Genomic DNA, 17,297 nt, shown 5'->3' on the forward strand with positions numbered 1-17,297 from the left:
TGACATAAACTTAAAAAAAATTGCAACAACCAAAATTTATTAAGCTCCCTTCGAATGTGGTCTAAGTCGAGGGACATAAACATAAACAAATATTTGCAACAACCTAATAAATTCAAAACATTTAAGAAATAAAAAAAGAGCTAATTCAATTCAAATTCAAATTCGAATTAAACAAATCAAGTAATATTTAATTTAGCAAAACAAAAATTAAATCAGGAAAATCATCAAGTCTATAAATTCAAGGAAGAAAAATCAAAAAAGCAACAGGTCAACAGAAGAACTTCTCGAAATTCTAATGACCGATAAATTCTGGAAGATTCCGAAATTTAATATTTTAAAAAACTAATACAACCAAAATGTTAAGAATATTAAGAAATTTCAGAAAATTTAGAAATTTAAACACTTTTAGGAATTTGAGAAAATCCAAGATATCAAAAAATGGATTGATTCTAGAATCTTGGAATTTATGATCTTTATAATCTATTTTTATGAAACTCAGAAAAAAATCAAAAAAATAAGGAAAATCATGAAATTCCGAAATTAAATAACTTGAAAAATTACACAACCGTATTGAGATTCCGGTAATTATAAAATTTAAAATTCTTATTTTTCAAGAATTTTAGATATTAAAGAAATCAAAAAATGGTTTTTATTTTAAAATTTTTGAATTTAAGATCCTTAGATTTTTTTTTAAGTGTTGTTAAATTTAAAGAATATCATTTTTTTTGAATTAATGATTTATGAAATTTAAAATTTTAGAATTCATAAAAACTTGAAGAAATGAAGGAAAATTGAGAAATTCCGAAAGCGACCATCCATAAACCACGTAGACACTTTAAGGGGGGGGGGGGGGGTTATGGCGATTGTCCACGCTCCACACAAAAAAGTTTTTTTTGTATGGACAATTGTCCACGAGAGAGGGGGGGGGGGGTTAAGATTTCCAAAAAAAGTGTCCACGTGGTTTGTGGATGGTCCCAAAGTAAAGAATTTAAAAAAAGAACATATTCAATATTTCAAGAACTAAATAAAAATTTTGAAATTCAAAATGTTTAGAAATTTTAAAAATTCAAGAAATCAAAAAACGGCTTTTAGTTTAGAATTTAAGGAATTTCAAATTTTAGAACTTTGGTTTTTTGGAGTTTTAGAATTATTGTTTTTCAATATTATAGTTAAAAAAAAATACAGTTTTGTAATTTTCGAATTCATTTTTGATATTTTTGGAATTTTGAATTATTTGAAAAACTTTTTTTCAATTTTAGATTTCTTATTTGTAGAATCTTAAAAAAATAAATTTAAGTGTTTCAGAAAGGTAAAGAACTTTGCACAAAGTTTTAACATTTATTTTTTTAAATAAAATTATTATCTGCTGCCGAAAAGTCTATCTTCATGTAATATTCAAAACCATGAATTTTGATACCCATATTGCCAAAACTCGTACGGTTTGGTAATTGTGTCAATTTCCATAACAGCACTTATAGATACTATCTCTAAAAAAAACCATATCAGCACTCAAATGTATGCTAAAAATTACTTTTTGCAATTCCGTCGTAAAACTATTTACTTTTTCTGTAATTCTTGACCGACGAAATGACCTTTTTTTCTGTACCAAAAATAACAGAATGGACTGAAATGAGTGCTGAAAAGTTGAATTTTTCAGCATTTGTTTCGACAAGTAATACTTTTCAACATTTTTTTGATTTGAACGATTTATTGGCAATATGCATGAATATTTGACTTATAATTTCACTCAAAGGGTGTTTTGCGGAATGTTCTATGGAACTCTTTGCAAAAAGATGATTTTTTCAGCACTCGTCGTATTTATCCAACTCCGTGAACCTCGTTGGATAAATGTACGACTCGTGCTGAAAAAATCATCTTTTTGCAACTTGATGCATAAACTACTACTCCAGTACTGTTATCATCGGACATGAAAAGTAAGCCTCTCCAGCATTCCATAATGTCAGGAAAAGTAAATAGTTTCTCAATGTTTCGTTACAAAAGAACTAAAACAAAACTTAAGAAATTTGAAATTTTAACACATCATAAAATTAGTCGTACAAATAAAAATTTATCATTTTATATGAGAAATCTATTTGATTTGATTTTTTTACAGTCAGTGTTCAGACATTTCCTTCAATGTATTATTGCCTTTTTTCTGAACCTCTTTTTGATCATAACTAATTATTAGAATACGTATTGAAAAAAAAATATTTTAACACAAATTTTAAACCACTTCCGAACAAATCTGATATTTAAGTAATTTTTCAAATCGGGATCGGAGGTACCTCGTTACAGCTTTGATGAAATCGTCCATATTTGAGGTAATAAGTGATCAAGTGGGTGTTCACAATAAAGACTATTTAAAAACGTTACTTAATCCACCCTTAGGTGGTTGATGCCTTCCTCACATTTAGAGGGTAATGCTATCCAAATTAGCTACAAAAGGGCGGACCATTCAGTGTTCTATCAACTTGATTTATTATTCATACCTTCAGATTTGGTAGTCAGATCTTTATAATTCAGGGCACTAATGTGCTTATAACTTTTGATAGGGTTGTCAGATCTTCAATCTTTTGAACTCGTTGCAAAGGTCTTTTGATCACCTATCCAACGACAGGTCGCATGATAGATCCGGATAACGTTTTCATCAAAATAACTGAGATCCAGCCTTTAGAAAGAGCATAAATACCACTTAAGTGCGAATAACTTTTGATAGGGTTGTCAGATCTGCAATCTATTGAACTCATTGGAAAGGTCTTTCGATTACCTATCCAAAGACAAGTCGCATGATATATCCGGACAACGTTTTGATCGAAATATATGAGATCCGGCTTCTAAAAAGTTGTTAAATAACACTTAAGTGCTTATAACTTTTGATAGGGTCGTCATATTTTCAATCTTTTGAACTTGTTGCAAAGTTTTTTCAATACCTTTCTAAAAATGTATAATATGACAGGGTTTCTTACAAAAACCACCCTTTTTACAATCTTCCAGACTTTTGATAAAATTGGTTTTTTAGCATGACTTTTGAAGTACTTAACTAAATTTTTAATTTTCAATAGCGACTTATGGGACCCCAAGACGGATCGAATGAGACCAAAACGGTCCCGATCGGTTCAGCCAGTGCCGAGATAATCCAGTGCAATTTTTTAATCAACATCATACCACACACACAGACATTTGCTCAGAATTTGATTCTGAGTCGATATGTAACATGAAGGTGGGTCTAGGAGGTCAAATTAAGAAATTCGTTTTTTGAGTGATTTTATAGCCTATCCTCAATAAGGTTAGGAAGGCAAAAAATTAAATTTAAATGACATGAAAATTATTATGAGCATTCAAAGTTTCCATTAAAATTAAACCCTACAAATTATTTTGTTTTTCGATTTGTCCAACCACCACTTGCAAATAACATTCAACCGAGCACAAAATCCGCTTTTCATTGAAGCTCATATTCTATATCACGTGTTCATTCAGTTTCACAGAAAGAACGAAATGTTCCACCCTCATCCCCCAAATCGCACCTAAACCTCTCTGAAAAGTGGACAAAGGTAACCAAGGCGGTACGTCATACGACCGTTACTAGAATGAAAGGTACGACTCAGTGAGCTGTAGTCTACACTTTTCATGTTTAACTCATTTTCAGGGTAGACCCATCCCTCGTTACAGTGATTTGGGTGGTGTTAAAACCTGTCTGCAAAATCTCACCTTTCGAGAGCACGAAGGATTCAATATCCGGACTGTTTCCGACACTTTTGGATTTTTATTTTTTTTGTCATACATGTTCTTTAGTTCACCAACTTTTCATTACACGTTCTCCCAGCCAGAAATTGCATAACGTCGATGTGCGGTGGAAACCCTTGAACATGAAGCAACACACAAAGTTCGTAAATAGATTTTCACTTGACGTAATCTTCTTACGTCTGACAACCCGCTTCGGAGCCCGTCTGCTTCAGGTCTGGGTTATTCCTGTAGGGGTGTGCAGCAGTAGCATTCCTGGAGTATATAGGGATGTGCAGCGGCCGACGTGCTTCGAAGCCGTAGCAATGCGATAAGTAGAGCGCTTTCATTGAGGGAAACATGCTCGAAGAAGAGGCAGAAGAAGCCTCATGAGTAGTAGGACATCAAGGCGCTCTCGAGGAGGTGGTGGCTGAAATCTTGAGCTTATTTTTGCTTTTACCACTCTCCGGGAAGTTATATATAGTTTGGCAGGAAGCTTTATGAGTGTCGCATGTTTCAGTGAAAGGATTACGGCAAATTTAATTTTCCAAAATAGTGTGCCGACGTTGAGCTGAACATGTCGTTACAGATTGTTCTGATTACAGTTTGTAGGTTATATTGAAGATTTTTTCAAAAAGTTTTCTCAACCTAATTTAAGATTTGACTTTTTTATTTTCAAATTACCTTCCCACGTCACATTCATCACATCAGTTGAGTAACCCGCCCAACAGGTTCTCCAACAAACCACTCACCAATGATGATGATCCCCCTCATCAGAAGCTTACCACAACATCACTGTCAACCTGCAGGGTGGCTGTTTGGCTGGCTAGTGATGAGTTGGTTAATGGTAATTATGATGATGACGACGGTCGTGGGCGCGCGAATCCGCTAATAGCCTGTTGATACAGTTGATTCATGCTCCGCGACCGGCTCTACCCCTTGCCTCATGTTTATGTTATTATGCTCATCATCATCAGCCGTTCCAATTCACACGTCGAGCGGTTGACCCTGGAACTCGGCCTGAGTGACTGGCAGGTGGCTTCAACGGCACTTACTGAGGCAGCCGTTAATCCGTGCGAATATTATTATAATTATAATTCTGAAAGCTCCCCCGGCGCGGCTGATCCTCGTGACATTACGGTGTGGTGATGATGGAATGATACGGCTTGATTGCATAATTACTGCACGCTTTTCAACAATTCATATTGAATGCCAACAAATGGCTGCATGAGTGTTCTACAAGCTGTATTTAAATTTCACTCTCTATATTTCTTTTTTTTTACAGAATATCCTCGAGAAGTTCAACCCCGGAGCGCGACAGCTGATCAGCGCCGGCAAAGCGTACCTGAAGGCCCTCCATGGAGCGTCGGCGGCTTCCAACCTGTTCAACGAGGCCCTGGCCAAGATTGCGGTCAACGCGCAGCAAGGCGGCACCATCGATATCGGTGAGTTCCTCTGGGTCAAAAAGTATCTGTTTAATTTCATATTTTAGTTTACAGAATCCAAAGTTTCTGGTAACGTTACAGGTTTATCTTTATTTAGAGATATCTTTATTAAGGGCCAATATATTTGAAGAAGACCATGATTTTTCTAAACAAAATTTTATACGCAGAAAAGTTTTCTTTTTGTCAAACACTCATTATTTCTTGCATTTTTTATCATGGTTATTTTTCAAATTTTGTATCAGAGCAATTCCATGCTAAATAAGGAATTAGTTGTACCAAACCTCTCAAATTTTAATGAATCTTTGTAGACATGTTATCAGAGGAAAATGACATGTTGTCGAAAATGATATTTGAGAAGGGTGTAAGTTTTTTTTACATATTTTTACATTTCGTTTTTTTAATTTTGTCATCGAAGCTCTTGAATCGTATCAAAAAGTGGTCAAAGACAAAACACGTCTCTTCTTTGAGATTTTTTAACTTTAATTCAAAACTAAACCTTAAAGGTGTTGCAAAAAGCCTCATGTTAAATGCAGAATGGTATGCAAAAATCATTTATTAAAACAGTATATTTGAAAACGGGTCAAAAAACCATATTGACCATTGCCCTAATTCCAATCCTTGTGAAGATACAGTGGCTTTAAAAATGAAAATGTTGAAAAAATAGAGGTTCTTTCAATTTTTGGGGGATTTCTTGACATTTCTATAATATGCGAGACTTGATTTTTCAGTCTTAAAAAAACAGTTCTTAAAATGACAAAGGGAGATATAATTTATTTTGGAATGAAGGTTTTTATTCGCAATCGAATTGAGACTTTTTGAAATAAATTAAGCTGTTGACCACAACCAAAATAAAGGACAAAAAATCTGAGGCAAAAACAAAATCAATTATAAAAGCACTAACGTTGTCTCATGCATTTGTGATTGCTATTGCAAAGCAGTTCTCTACGGAATCGGTCTTTTTTCTTTAATTTTAATTTTTGTATTTGGGTAATTCTCTACCAACTCACACGAAATCGGGAAAAGTTGCCCCGACCCCTCTTCGATTTGCGTGAAACTTTGTCCTAAGGGGTAACTTTTGTCCCTGATCACGAATCCGAGGTCCGTTTTTTGATATCTCGTGACGGAGGGGCGGTACGACCCCTTCCATTTTTGAACATGCGAAAAAAGAGGTGTTTTTCAATAATTTGCAGCCTGAAACGGTGATGAGATAGAAATTTGGTGTCAAAGGGACTTTTATGTAAAATTAGACGCCCGATTTGATGGCGTACTCAGAATTCCGAAAAAACGTATTTTTCATCGAAAAAAACACTAAAAAAGTTTTAAAAATTCTCCCATTTTCCGTTACTCGACTGTAAAAAATTTTGAAACATGAGCAATTCTCTACGAAATCGGTCTTTTTTCTTCAATTTTAATTTTTGTATTTTTTAATCCGGCTGAAACTTTTTTGGTGCCTTCGGTATGCCCAAAGAAGCCATTTTGCATCATTAGTTTGTCCATATAATTTTCCATACAAATTCGGCAGCTGTCCATACAAAAATGATGTATGAAAATTCAAAAATCTGTATCTTTTGAAGGAATTTTTTGATCGATTTGGTGTCTTCGGCAAAGTTGTAGGTATGGATACGGACTACACTGGAAAAAATAATACACGGTAAAAAAAAATTTGGTGATTTTTTTATTTAACTTTTTATCACTAAAACTTGATTTACAAAAAAACACTATTTTTAATTTTTTTTATTTTTTGATATGTTTTAGAAGACATAAAATGCCAACTTTTCAGAAATTTCCAGGTTGTGCAAAAAATCACTGACCGAGTTATGAATTTTTTAATCAATACTGATTTTTTCAAAAAATCTAAATTTTGGTCGTAAAAATTTTTCAACTTCATTTTTCGATGTAAAATCAAATTTGCAATCAAAAAGTACTTTACTAAAATTTTGATAAAGTGCACCGTTTTCAAGTTATAGCCATATTTAAGTGACTTTTTTGAAAATAGTCGCAGTTTTTCATTTTTTTAAATTAGTGCACATGTTTGCCCAGTTTTGAAAAAAATATTTTTGAAAAGCTGAGAAAATTCTCTATATTTTGCTTATTCGGACTATGTTGATACGACCTTTAGTTGCTGAGATATTGCAATGCAAAGGTTTAAAAACAGGAAAATTGATGTTTTCTAAGTTTCACCCAAACAACCCACCATTTTCTATCGTCAATATCTCAGCAACTAATGGTCCGATTTTCAATGTTAATATATGAAACAATTGTGAAATTTTCCGATCTTTTCGAAAAAAATATTTTTGGAATTTTCAAATCAAGACTAACATTTCACAAAGGCCAAACATTCAATATTACGCCCTTTTAAAATGTTTGTCTTGATTTGAAAATTCCAAAAATATTTTTTTCGAAAAGATCGGAAAATTTCACAATTGTTTCATATATTAACATTGAAAATCGGACCATTAGTTGCTGAGATATTGACGATAGAAAATGGTGGGTTGTTTGGGTGAAACTTAGAAAACATCAATTTTCCTGTTTTTAAACCTTTGCATTGCAATATCTCAGCAACTAAAGGTCGTATCAACAAAGTCCAAATAAGCAAAATATAGAGAATTTTCTCAGCTTTTCAAAAATATTTTTTTCAAAACTGGGCAAACATGTGCACTAATTTAAAAAAATGAAAAACTGCGACTATTTTCAAAAAAGTCACTTAAATATGGCTATAACTTGAAAACGGTGCACTTTATCAAAATTTCAGTAAAGTACTTTTTGATTGCAAATTTGATTTTACATCGAAAAATGAAGTTGAAAAATTTTTACGACCAAAATTTCGATTTTTTGAAAAAATCAGTATTGATTAAAAAATTCATAACTCGGTCAGTGATTTTTTGCACAACCTGGAAATTTCTGAAAAGTTGGCATTTTATGCCTTCTAAAACATATCAAAAAATAAAAAAAATTAAAAATAGTGTTTTTTTGTAAATCAAGTTTTAGTGATAAAAACAAGGGTTTCCAGCAAGGCCTCAGACTGGCAAGTAATTAATAATTACTTTGATTTTTAGCTGGTAATTAAGTAACTATTTAATTATTTAGTAATTCAAGGTAATTAGAGTAACTTAATGTAATTAATTGGTAATTAAAGTAATTTTTGAATAATTAAAGTAATTGATTTTTTAAGTTGTACTTCTTCAACGATTTACTATTTATATATAATCTATTATAACAGTATTTTATTAATTTCAAATAAGAGTGAATAACAAAGATTAAAAAAGACTGGTTTTGTATGTAGAAGGCCTTATTCACCATAGTTCTCTCCTAAAACTCTCCTAAAATTTATTTTTATCATGTTGTTTATCGAAGCTGATTAACAACAAAAAGCAACGCCATGATATATTTTCCAGTGATTTTTTTTGTGTATCCGAAATCTATTCATTTTTATTAAATAATTAATAAAATATGTTTTTTTTTTTGCAAGAACTACATTAGAATCGATTATTTTTTTAGGCTTTTTCTAAAATTGTGCAATTTTCCCGAAAAATGTCCAAATAATAATTTTTGAAAGAGCTATCGAATGAGCTATTTATAAATAATTTAGTTTAGAAATGAATACTTAAATTTAAATTAAATGTTTTTTATCGTAGTGAAAAGTAATTAAGTAATTTATGTAATTAATCATTTTGGACCAGTAATTATAGTAATTAATTGGCAGACTGGCAAGTAATAAACGCTTCTGGAAAGCCTTGGATAAAAAGTTAAATAAAAAAATCACCAAATTTTTTTTACCGTGTATTATTTTTTTCCAGTGTAGTCCGTATCCATACCTACAACTTTGCCGAAGACACCAAATCGATCAAAAAATTCCTTCAAAAGATACAGATTTTTGAATTTTCATACATCATTTTTGTATGGACAGCTGCCGAATTTGTATGGAAAATTATATGGACAAACTAATGATGCAAAATGGCTTCTTTGGGCATACCGAAGGCACCAAAAAAGTTTCAGTCGGATTAAAAAATACCAAAAAAATCGAATGACCGAAATCCTAGAGAACTGCTCACATGTCATTTTATGGGAAATTTAATGTACTTTTCGAATCTACATTGTCCCAGAAGGGTCATTTTTTCATTTAGAACAAAATTATTCATTTTAAAATTTCGTGTTTTTTCTAACTTTGCAGGGTTATTTTTTAGAGTGTAACAATGTTCTACAAAGTTGTAGAGCAGACAATTACAAAAAATTTGATATATAGACATAAGGGGTTTGCTTATAAACATCACAAGTTATCGCGATTTTACGAAAAAAAGTTTTGAAAAAGTTACTTTTTGCGTTTCTCTTTGTTTCGTCGTCCGTGTCTGTCGCGGGTGACCATGAACGGCCATGATCGATGACGACCAACTTTTTTAAAACTTTTTTTCGTAAAATCGTGATAACTTGTGATGTTTATAAGCAAAACCCTTATGTATATATATTAAAATTTTTGTAATTGTCTGCTCTACAACTTTGTAGAACATTGTTACACTCTAAAAAATAACCCTGCAAAGTTAGAAAAAACACGAAATTTTAAAATGAAAAATTTTGTTCTAAATGAAAAAATGACCCTTCTGGGACAATGTAGATTCGAAAAGAACATTAAATTTCCCATAAAATGACATGTTCCAAAATTTTTTACAGTCGAGTAACGGAAAATGGGAGAATTTTTAAAACTTTTTTAGTGTTTTTTTCGATGAAAAATACGTTTTTTCGGAATTCTGAGTACGCCATCAAATCGGGCGTCTAATTTTACATAAAAGTCCCTTTGACACCAAATTTCTATCTCATCACCGTTTCAGGCTGCAAATTATTGAAAAACACCTCTTTTTTCGCATGTTCAAAAATGGAAGGGGTCGTACCGCCCCTCCGTCACGAGATATCAAAAAACGGACCTCGGATTCGTGATCAGGGACAAAAGTTACCCCTTAGGACAAAGTTTCACGCAAATCGAAGAGGGGTCAGGGCAACTGCTGTGTGAGTTGGCGGAGAATTACCCATTTCTTAATCCAGCTGAAACTTTTTGGTGCCTTCGCTATGAACAAAGAAGCCATTTTGCATCATTAGTTCGTTCACATAATTTTCCATACAAATTTGGTAGCTGTCCATACAAAAATGATATGTAAAAATTCAAAAAACTGTATCTTTTGAAGGAATTTTTTGATCGATTTGGTGTCTTCGGCAAAGTTGTAGGTGATATGCTACACGGTAAAAAAATTTTGGTGATTTTTTACTTAACTTTTTGTCACTAAAACTTGATTTGCAAAAAAAAACACTTTTTTTATTTTTTGGTATGTTTTAGCAATGTTTAGAGGACATCAAATGCCAACTTTTCAGAAATTTCCAGAATAGGCAGAAAATCTTTGACCGAGTTATGATTTTTTGAATCAATACAGATTCGCAAAAAATTTTCAACTTTGTTTTTGACTTGACTTGACTTGAGTGACTTTTTGATAAAGTGCACCGTTTCCAAGTTATAGCCATTTTTTGAAAATAGTTTTCATTTTTTAAAATTAGTGCCCATGTTTGCCCACCTAAGAAAAAAATATTTTTGAAAAGCTGAGAAAATTCTCTATATTTTGCTTTATTGAGCTTTGTTGATACGACCGTTAGTTGCTGAGATATTGCCATGCAAATGTTAAGAAACAGGAAAAATGATGTTTTCTAAGTCCCACCCAAACAACCCACCATTTTCTAATGTCCATGTCTCAGCAACTAATGGTCCGATTTACAATGTTAAAATATGAAACATTCGTAAAATTTTCCGATCTGCCCGAAAAAAATATTTTCGAAAATTTTTCAAATCAAGACTAAAATTTCAAATGAGCGTAATATTGAATGTTTGGCCCGTTTGAAATATTCCTTAGCAATTTTACTAATCTAATCTAATCTAATCTAATCAGACCCTAGCGCAGCCAATCTTTCGAAGGGATCCTGGAGAGTGCCTTAGGTTAGATGACGCCTAGCACTCTTCTTGTCATTTATTAACATTTGTAGTGCGCCATTGCATTAGAATGCATTGAAACATCACAAGCGTTAAAGCGGCCAGGCCTACTGCGTAAAGCCATATCGCAGAGATGACTCGTAATTGGGTTGAGTTTGAGCACTAAGTGTTCGAACAACAACACAATTCTGAGTCGACAGGGGAGGAAGAAGCGTGGGGACACACCACCATACGCTCCGAGATTTGGTTGTATTCGTTGGGAGCACCATGCTAAGAAGGTTTGGTACTCCATGACCCTCTGGGATGGGACATTGTATTTCCACGAATGCCCTGGACACTATTTGCCGTGGTTATAGCGCCACAACTCGCTCGAAATATTCCTTAGCAATTTTACTAAGAATAAAAAAATTGGATTTTTAATTTGGATGAAACTGTGTGTGTGTACTTATTCTATGACCCGAGAATTAATTTTGCGTTATAGTTTGTCCACATCCAGGACCGTGGTGTAGGGGTAAGCGTGGTTGCCTCTCACCCAGTCGGGTTGGGTTCGATCCCAGACGGTCCCGGTGGCATTTTTCGAGACGAGATTTGTCTGACCACGCCTTCCGTCGGATGGGGAAGTAAATGTTGGCCCAGGTCTAACATAAAGGGTTAGGTCGATAGCTCAGTCCAGGTGTAGGAGTCGTCTCCCTGGGTCCTGTCTCGGTGGAGTCGCTGGTGAGCAGTTGGACTAACAATCCAAAGGTCGTCAGTTCGAATCTCGGGGTGGATGGAAGCTTAGGTGTAAAAAGAGGTTTGCGATTGCCTCAACAATCAAGCCTTCGGCCACCTAGTTTCGAGTAGGAATCTCTCAATAGAGAACGCCATGGCAATGCTGTAGAGCGAATAATGGGATTGGATAGTTTGTCCATACAATTTTGGCAGCTGTCCATACAAAAAGGCTGTTAAAATGGTTTTAAATCTTTACCTTGAGAATAAATTTTCTGATCTATTTATTAAGTTCTTTTCTTTTGCAAATTTGATTTTGCATCTAAAAATTATAGTCGAAATAATTTTATTTTTATTCATTTTTTCAAAAAAAAAAACTGTTTTTCACAAAATTGGTTACACTGTCAAATGTATTTTGACCAACAAACTGTGATTTTTCAGTAATGGTTATTTTACGTAACCCATGTTTTTGTGTTACAAATCCAACCAATAAAAAATGGGTAATTGATCCGGAGATCCGAATTAACGAGAGTTTTCAAGATACAGATTGTGGAATATTTTAATAGTTCTTTGATCATATAATAGATACGCTCGATTTCATCCGTTTCCAAAAATGATCACTGTCCTAATTCTCAGAGAATTGCCCATGTGCCCTAAGTTTAAGAACTCTGGAGTTTTTTTTTTTTTAAAAAGGTCCAATAAATCAAATTTTCAGTTTTTGCTTTTTGGGTGTTTTTAATACCCCTGACTCAAGGCGGTTTCAAAAACACCCAAAAAGCATAAAAATGGAAATTTGGTTTATTGGACCTTTTCAAAAAACCCCCAGAACTCTACTTATTTCCAACTCAAATGCAACAAGAATCATCGAAATCGGTTTCAAACTTGAAGAGTTACAGATGCTTAATGTTTCATATCCAACATTTTTGATCACTTTGGTTAGCAAGTGTTTAAATTTTGAACTAAAGCAAATTTTGCGACCACCTAAAGGGAAGGATGTATTTAAGATTAATGTGTAATATATTCTTGTATAATTGGAAATTTTTGGCTGTAATCGTGTTTTCAGTATTTGTGATTCTTTTTACTTAAAATTTTGAAAATTCAAAATTTGAAAATTAGTGATGCCTCTTCAATCATTTATGCAATTGATTCAAAAAAAAAAAAAAAATGAGCGTTCAAACAATCTCTGATCCCATATTAAAATTGCAGTCAACCAGGTAGGGGTCCCCGCAATCAGCAATCGTAAACTGTTAAGTGTTATTACAACCACGACTTTCAAGATAAGCCTTGCCCTCGCACTCGACCACTCGGTGCTACGCTTAATCCTGTTTTATACCGCTCGGTGCACAAATTAAGGTTCACCCTGAAAGTTTGCCTCGAAATGGGCAGCAGCATCAGCAGCGGAAAGGGTAGAAAAAAGGGTTCCAGAACCTGTTATTAGTGGACTCCACGTGAGGCTCCTTGAAAGTAAATACCATTCCCCCCCTTAACCCTCTCATATCAGCTACACAGAACCGTCTGATGCAAAGTTTTTTTTTCTCTTTATTAATAAACAGCGAAAGCCACTTTAACCAGTTTGGATGGTTAAGCTTTAAACCAACAACGGTGGCAGCACCGGCAGCGGGAACGTGATTTTGTTGCATGCAATTAATGCTTAAAATGGCAGCGCAAAATGCCCTCCGGTTGGCACGAGATTTCCGCAGGACGAGGCTACCATTGAGACCAAGTTGGTTTCATTTTAATAACAGCTTATCTGTGTGTTGAAAAGATGACTTGGTTTATTTTAAAGTTTTCAATAAGTTGATAAAATTTCAATGTTTATTTTTTGATTATATTTTCCTAAATTTTATAATCTTGAGAGTTCATAACCCAGCTAACGTAATTAAGAACGTGTGCGCAAAGTTCTCTTTTTCATGGGAATCTTTTCAGCATACGACATCGACGCTCTCTCAAAAAGCGAAACACCCACCCACCACTTTCGAACACGTTTTGCATACCAAAATCGCTCAACTGTTCAGCGTAGTGCAATTCAAGCTCATGCAGAACGAAACAGAGTCCTCCAAAAGTCATTCGATGTTTTTGTTTTTGCTGTTTTCGTTCGCTGCATTTCATCGTGCATGCAAAGAGTGCAAGACTTTGGTGAAATCGAGGTGCAATTCATTTCGACAGTTTCCAGTTTAATTAGGTATTTTATCGCAAAAAATTAACTTTGAGATTAGCATTAGCATACATCAATATTCTTCATATTTTTAAAACTAATTTCTTGTTAAAAATTAATAATCATGACTCAGACCTGCAGCCGTCAAGGTCTTCTCGAACCTAATGGCAGCGTGAGCTTTTTAGCATTACCAGCTAGCTCTTATAAATAATATTTGATCAGGGGAGGCGAAGCGCGGTGAGCTGCTTGCTGTTTTGACGCGGGACAATCGGGGGGAGGTTGTGTTTGGTAAATGTTTTAGTTTAGGTAAGGAGATCGTGCTGTGTGTTTGATGGCAATTTAAAACTTCTTCAAACTACAAATAATAGCTGAAAGATAGATTCAAATTGAAAACATAGAACACACACAAGTTGAAAAGTTGAAAAGTTGAAAAGTTGAAAAGTTGAAAAGTTGAAAAGTTGAAAAGTTGAAAAGTTGAAAAGTTGAAAAGTTGAAAAGTTGAAAAGTTGAAAAGTTGAAAAGTTGAAAAGTTGAAAAGTTGAAAAGTTGAAAAGTTGAAAAGTTGAAAAGTTGAAAAGTTGAAAAGTTGAAAAGTTGAAAAGTTGAAAAGTTGAAAAGTTGAAAAGTTGAAAAGTTGAAAAGTTGAAAAGTTGAAAAGTTGAAAAGTTGAAAAGTTGAAAAGTTGAAAAGTTGAAAAGTTGAAAAGTTGAAAAGTTGAAAAGTTGAAAAGTTGAAAAGTTGAAAAGTTGAAAGGTTGAAAAGTTAAAATGTTAAAAATTTGAAAAGTTGGAAAATTGAAAAGCTGAAAAATTGAAAGGTTGAAAAGTTGAAAAGTTGAAAAGTTGAAAAATGAAAAGTTGAAAAGTTGAAAAGTTGAAAAGTTGAAAAGTTGAAAAGTTGAAAAGTAGAAAAGTTGAAAAGTTGAAAAGTTGAAAAGTTGAAAAGTTGAATAGTTGAAAAGTTGAAAAGTTGAAAAGTTGAAAAATTGAAAAGTTGAACAGTTGAACAGTCAATAGGTTGAAAAGTTGAAAAGTTGAAAAGTTAAAATGTTGAAAAGTAGAAAAGTAGAAAAGTTGAAAAGTTGAAAAGTTGAAAAGTTGAAAAGTTGAAAAGTTGAAAAGTTGAAAAGTTGAAAAGTTGAAAAGTTGAAAAGTTGAAAAGTTGAAAAGTTGAAAAGTTGAAAAGTTGAAAAGTTGAAAAGTTGAAAAGTTGAAAAGTTGAAAAGTTGAAAAGTTGAAAAGTTGAAAAGTTGAAAAGTTGAAAAGTTGAAAAGTTGAAAAGTTGAAAAGTTGAAAAGTTGAAAAGTTGAAAAGTTGAAAAGTTGAAAAGTTGAAAAGTTGAAAAGTTGAAAAGTTGAAAAGTTGAAAAGTTGAAAAGTTGAAAAGTTGAAAAGTTGAAAAGTTGAAAAGTTGAAAAGTTGAAAAGTTGAAAAGTTGAAAAGTTGAAAAGTTGAAAAATTGAAAAGTTGAAAAGTTGAAAAGTTTAAAAGTTGAAAAGTTGAAAAATTGAAAAGTTGAACAGTTGAACAGTTAATAGGTTGAAAAGGTTGAAAAGTTGAAAAGTTGAAAAGTTGAAAAGTTGAAAAGTTAAAAAGTTGAAAAGTTGAAAAGTTGAAAAGTTGAAAAGTTGACAAGTTGAAAAGTTGAAAAGTTGAAAAGTTGAAAAGTTGAAAAGTTGAAAAGTTAAAAAGTTGAAAAGTTGAAAAGTTGAAATGTTCTAATGTTGAGAAGTTGAAAAGACAACTTAATTGCCTCACACCTCCAAAACCATTTTAAAAAATCAACCATTACAATGTGTGTCATAAATGGACACTTATTTCCACCACTCACTACACCAATTATGGCTGTTGTGAAAACCCCCTTGGCAGGATAAAAAAACAGAAAAGCCGTAAATTGAACCCCGGGGGGGGGGGGGGGGAATCACAACATAAATAACTTGCACTTTTCATTGCCCACTGCGGGAGGGGATGGGCCATCAGAACTCAATCCAAGTGACTGAAGTATTATTTATTTCATCCCCAACAGTTCATAAATAAAAATATTAATAACGTAAAAACATTCGCACCCGCTCGACTCTTCGTGCCTTTAAGGGGGTGGTAGGAGGGTGACGAAAGTATGATGCAATGCTGCACAATGAAAAGTTATTTGAAAAACTGAAATAAATCTTGTAGATTAAAGTTGAATTCGAAATTTGAAATCGAAATTGGATTTATTTATAAAAAAGATATTTATCTTTAAATGCTTACCTATTTTCAAAGATTTTCTCACTGTGCAGTAAGGATTTTCCTCCTGTTTTGATTTCATGCTCCCCCCAAACTTTGGGGGTCTCAAAATATTTATTGACGATGGAAGCTGCCATCATAAAGCAAACACCGGTTGGTCCCTCCTGCCCAGTGTTTACCAACTCGGGTTGGCATATTTTCATACTGGGTTTATTGGAACTTTTTTTTTTATGTTTTTCCATATTCAGAATCGTTAGACTTCCAGTCCTGTCCTCCGACCTGGGGGCCCAGAGAAATGGCCATTCGGACGCAATTTATTGCTTCAATTGCACCCATTATCAAAGGTTTCGAAGGGGGCTTTTTGGTCCCTTTCGATAACGATGTCTCCCGTACTCAGATTTTATGTTTGAATGGAGAAGAAATTAATTTGCTTTCGGCTGAGTCCATTTGATGGGGGATTGGGGGCAGTTTATTGTCGATTGCTGTTTATTATCTTTAGTGATAAAATTTACAGCGACTTTAAGGCAAATTCAAACTTCACATTCCTAGAACATAAAGTCGTTGAATTTTTCCAGTTCTTTTAAAAAACCACAAAACAAACTGAATGAAAACAGGATTTCCGGATTAATTAGAGCGATTATGACATCGTGTTCATCCTCCAAGCCAACAAAAAAAAAACTTCCCATCCTGAAAGCTTTGCAAACTAGACTTCATCTTGAAGTGGCTCAACATTTTCCTTTCTTAATCCAAAGAACAAGCCATTTTCCACCAGCAGCACCCATCAAGGAAGCCCCTCAGGCAGGTCCAAAAATACGAAAGCTCCAGTCCCGGCTCTCAACGCGGCTCTCAGTTTTCGTTGTGAATTTAATTTTAGACCCAAACATTATGGGCCGGGTTTTCCGGATGAAGCGATTCCCTTCTTGAGAAGCATTAAAATCAACATAAACAACAAAAACGGAAGATGTTGAGCAAGTCCCATTTGTTGGGATTCGGGGGTATGGTTTAATCTACTTAGACATTTAAACTTGAGAACAATTGTGAAGTACATGAAGAAATAAAAGCAGTTGGAATTGGGATTCTTTT

The 17,297-nt window shown here is 33.6% G+C and overlaps 1 protein-coding gene across 2 annotated transcripts in view; it reads left to right on the top strand.

Annotated features, from left to right (window-relative positions):
- LOC120416964 (zinc finger CCCH domain-containing protein 13) overlaps nt 1-17,297 on the top strand; it is a 226,185-nt gene that overhangs the window by 199,108 nt on the left and 9,780 nt on the right. For both annotated transcript variants that reach the window (XM_039578883.2, XM_052711242.1), the window contains one exon: nt 5,006-5,165. In XM_039578883.2, the coding sequence (XP_039434817.1) occupies nt 5,006-5,165 (160 nt within the window). The remainder of the gene's footprint in view (nt 1-5,005; nt 5,166-17,297) is intronic.

This window comes from Culex pipiens, chromosome 3 (assembly GCF_016801865.2).
Source record: "Culex pipiens pallens isolate TS chromosome 3, TS_CPP_V2, whole genome shotgun sequence".
Taxonomy (NCBI): domain Eukaryota; kingdom Metazoa; phylum Arthropoda; class Insecta; order Diptera; family Culicidae; genus Culex; species Culex pipiens.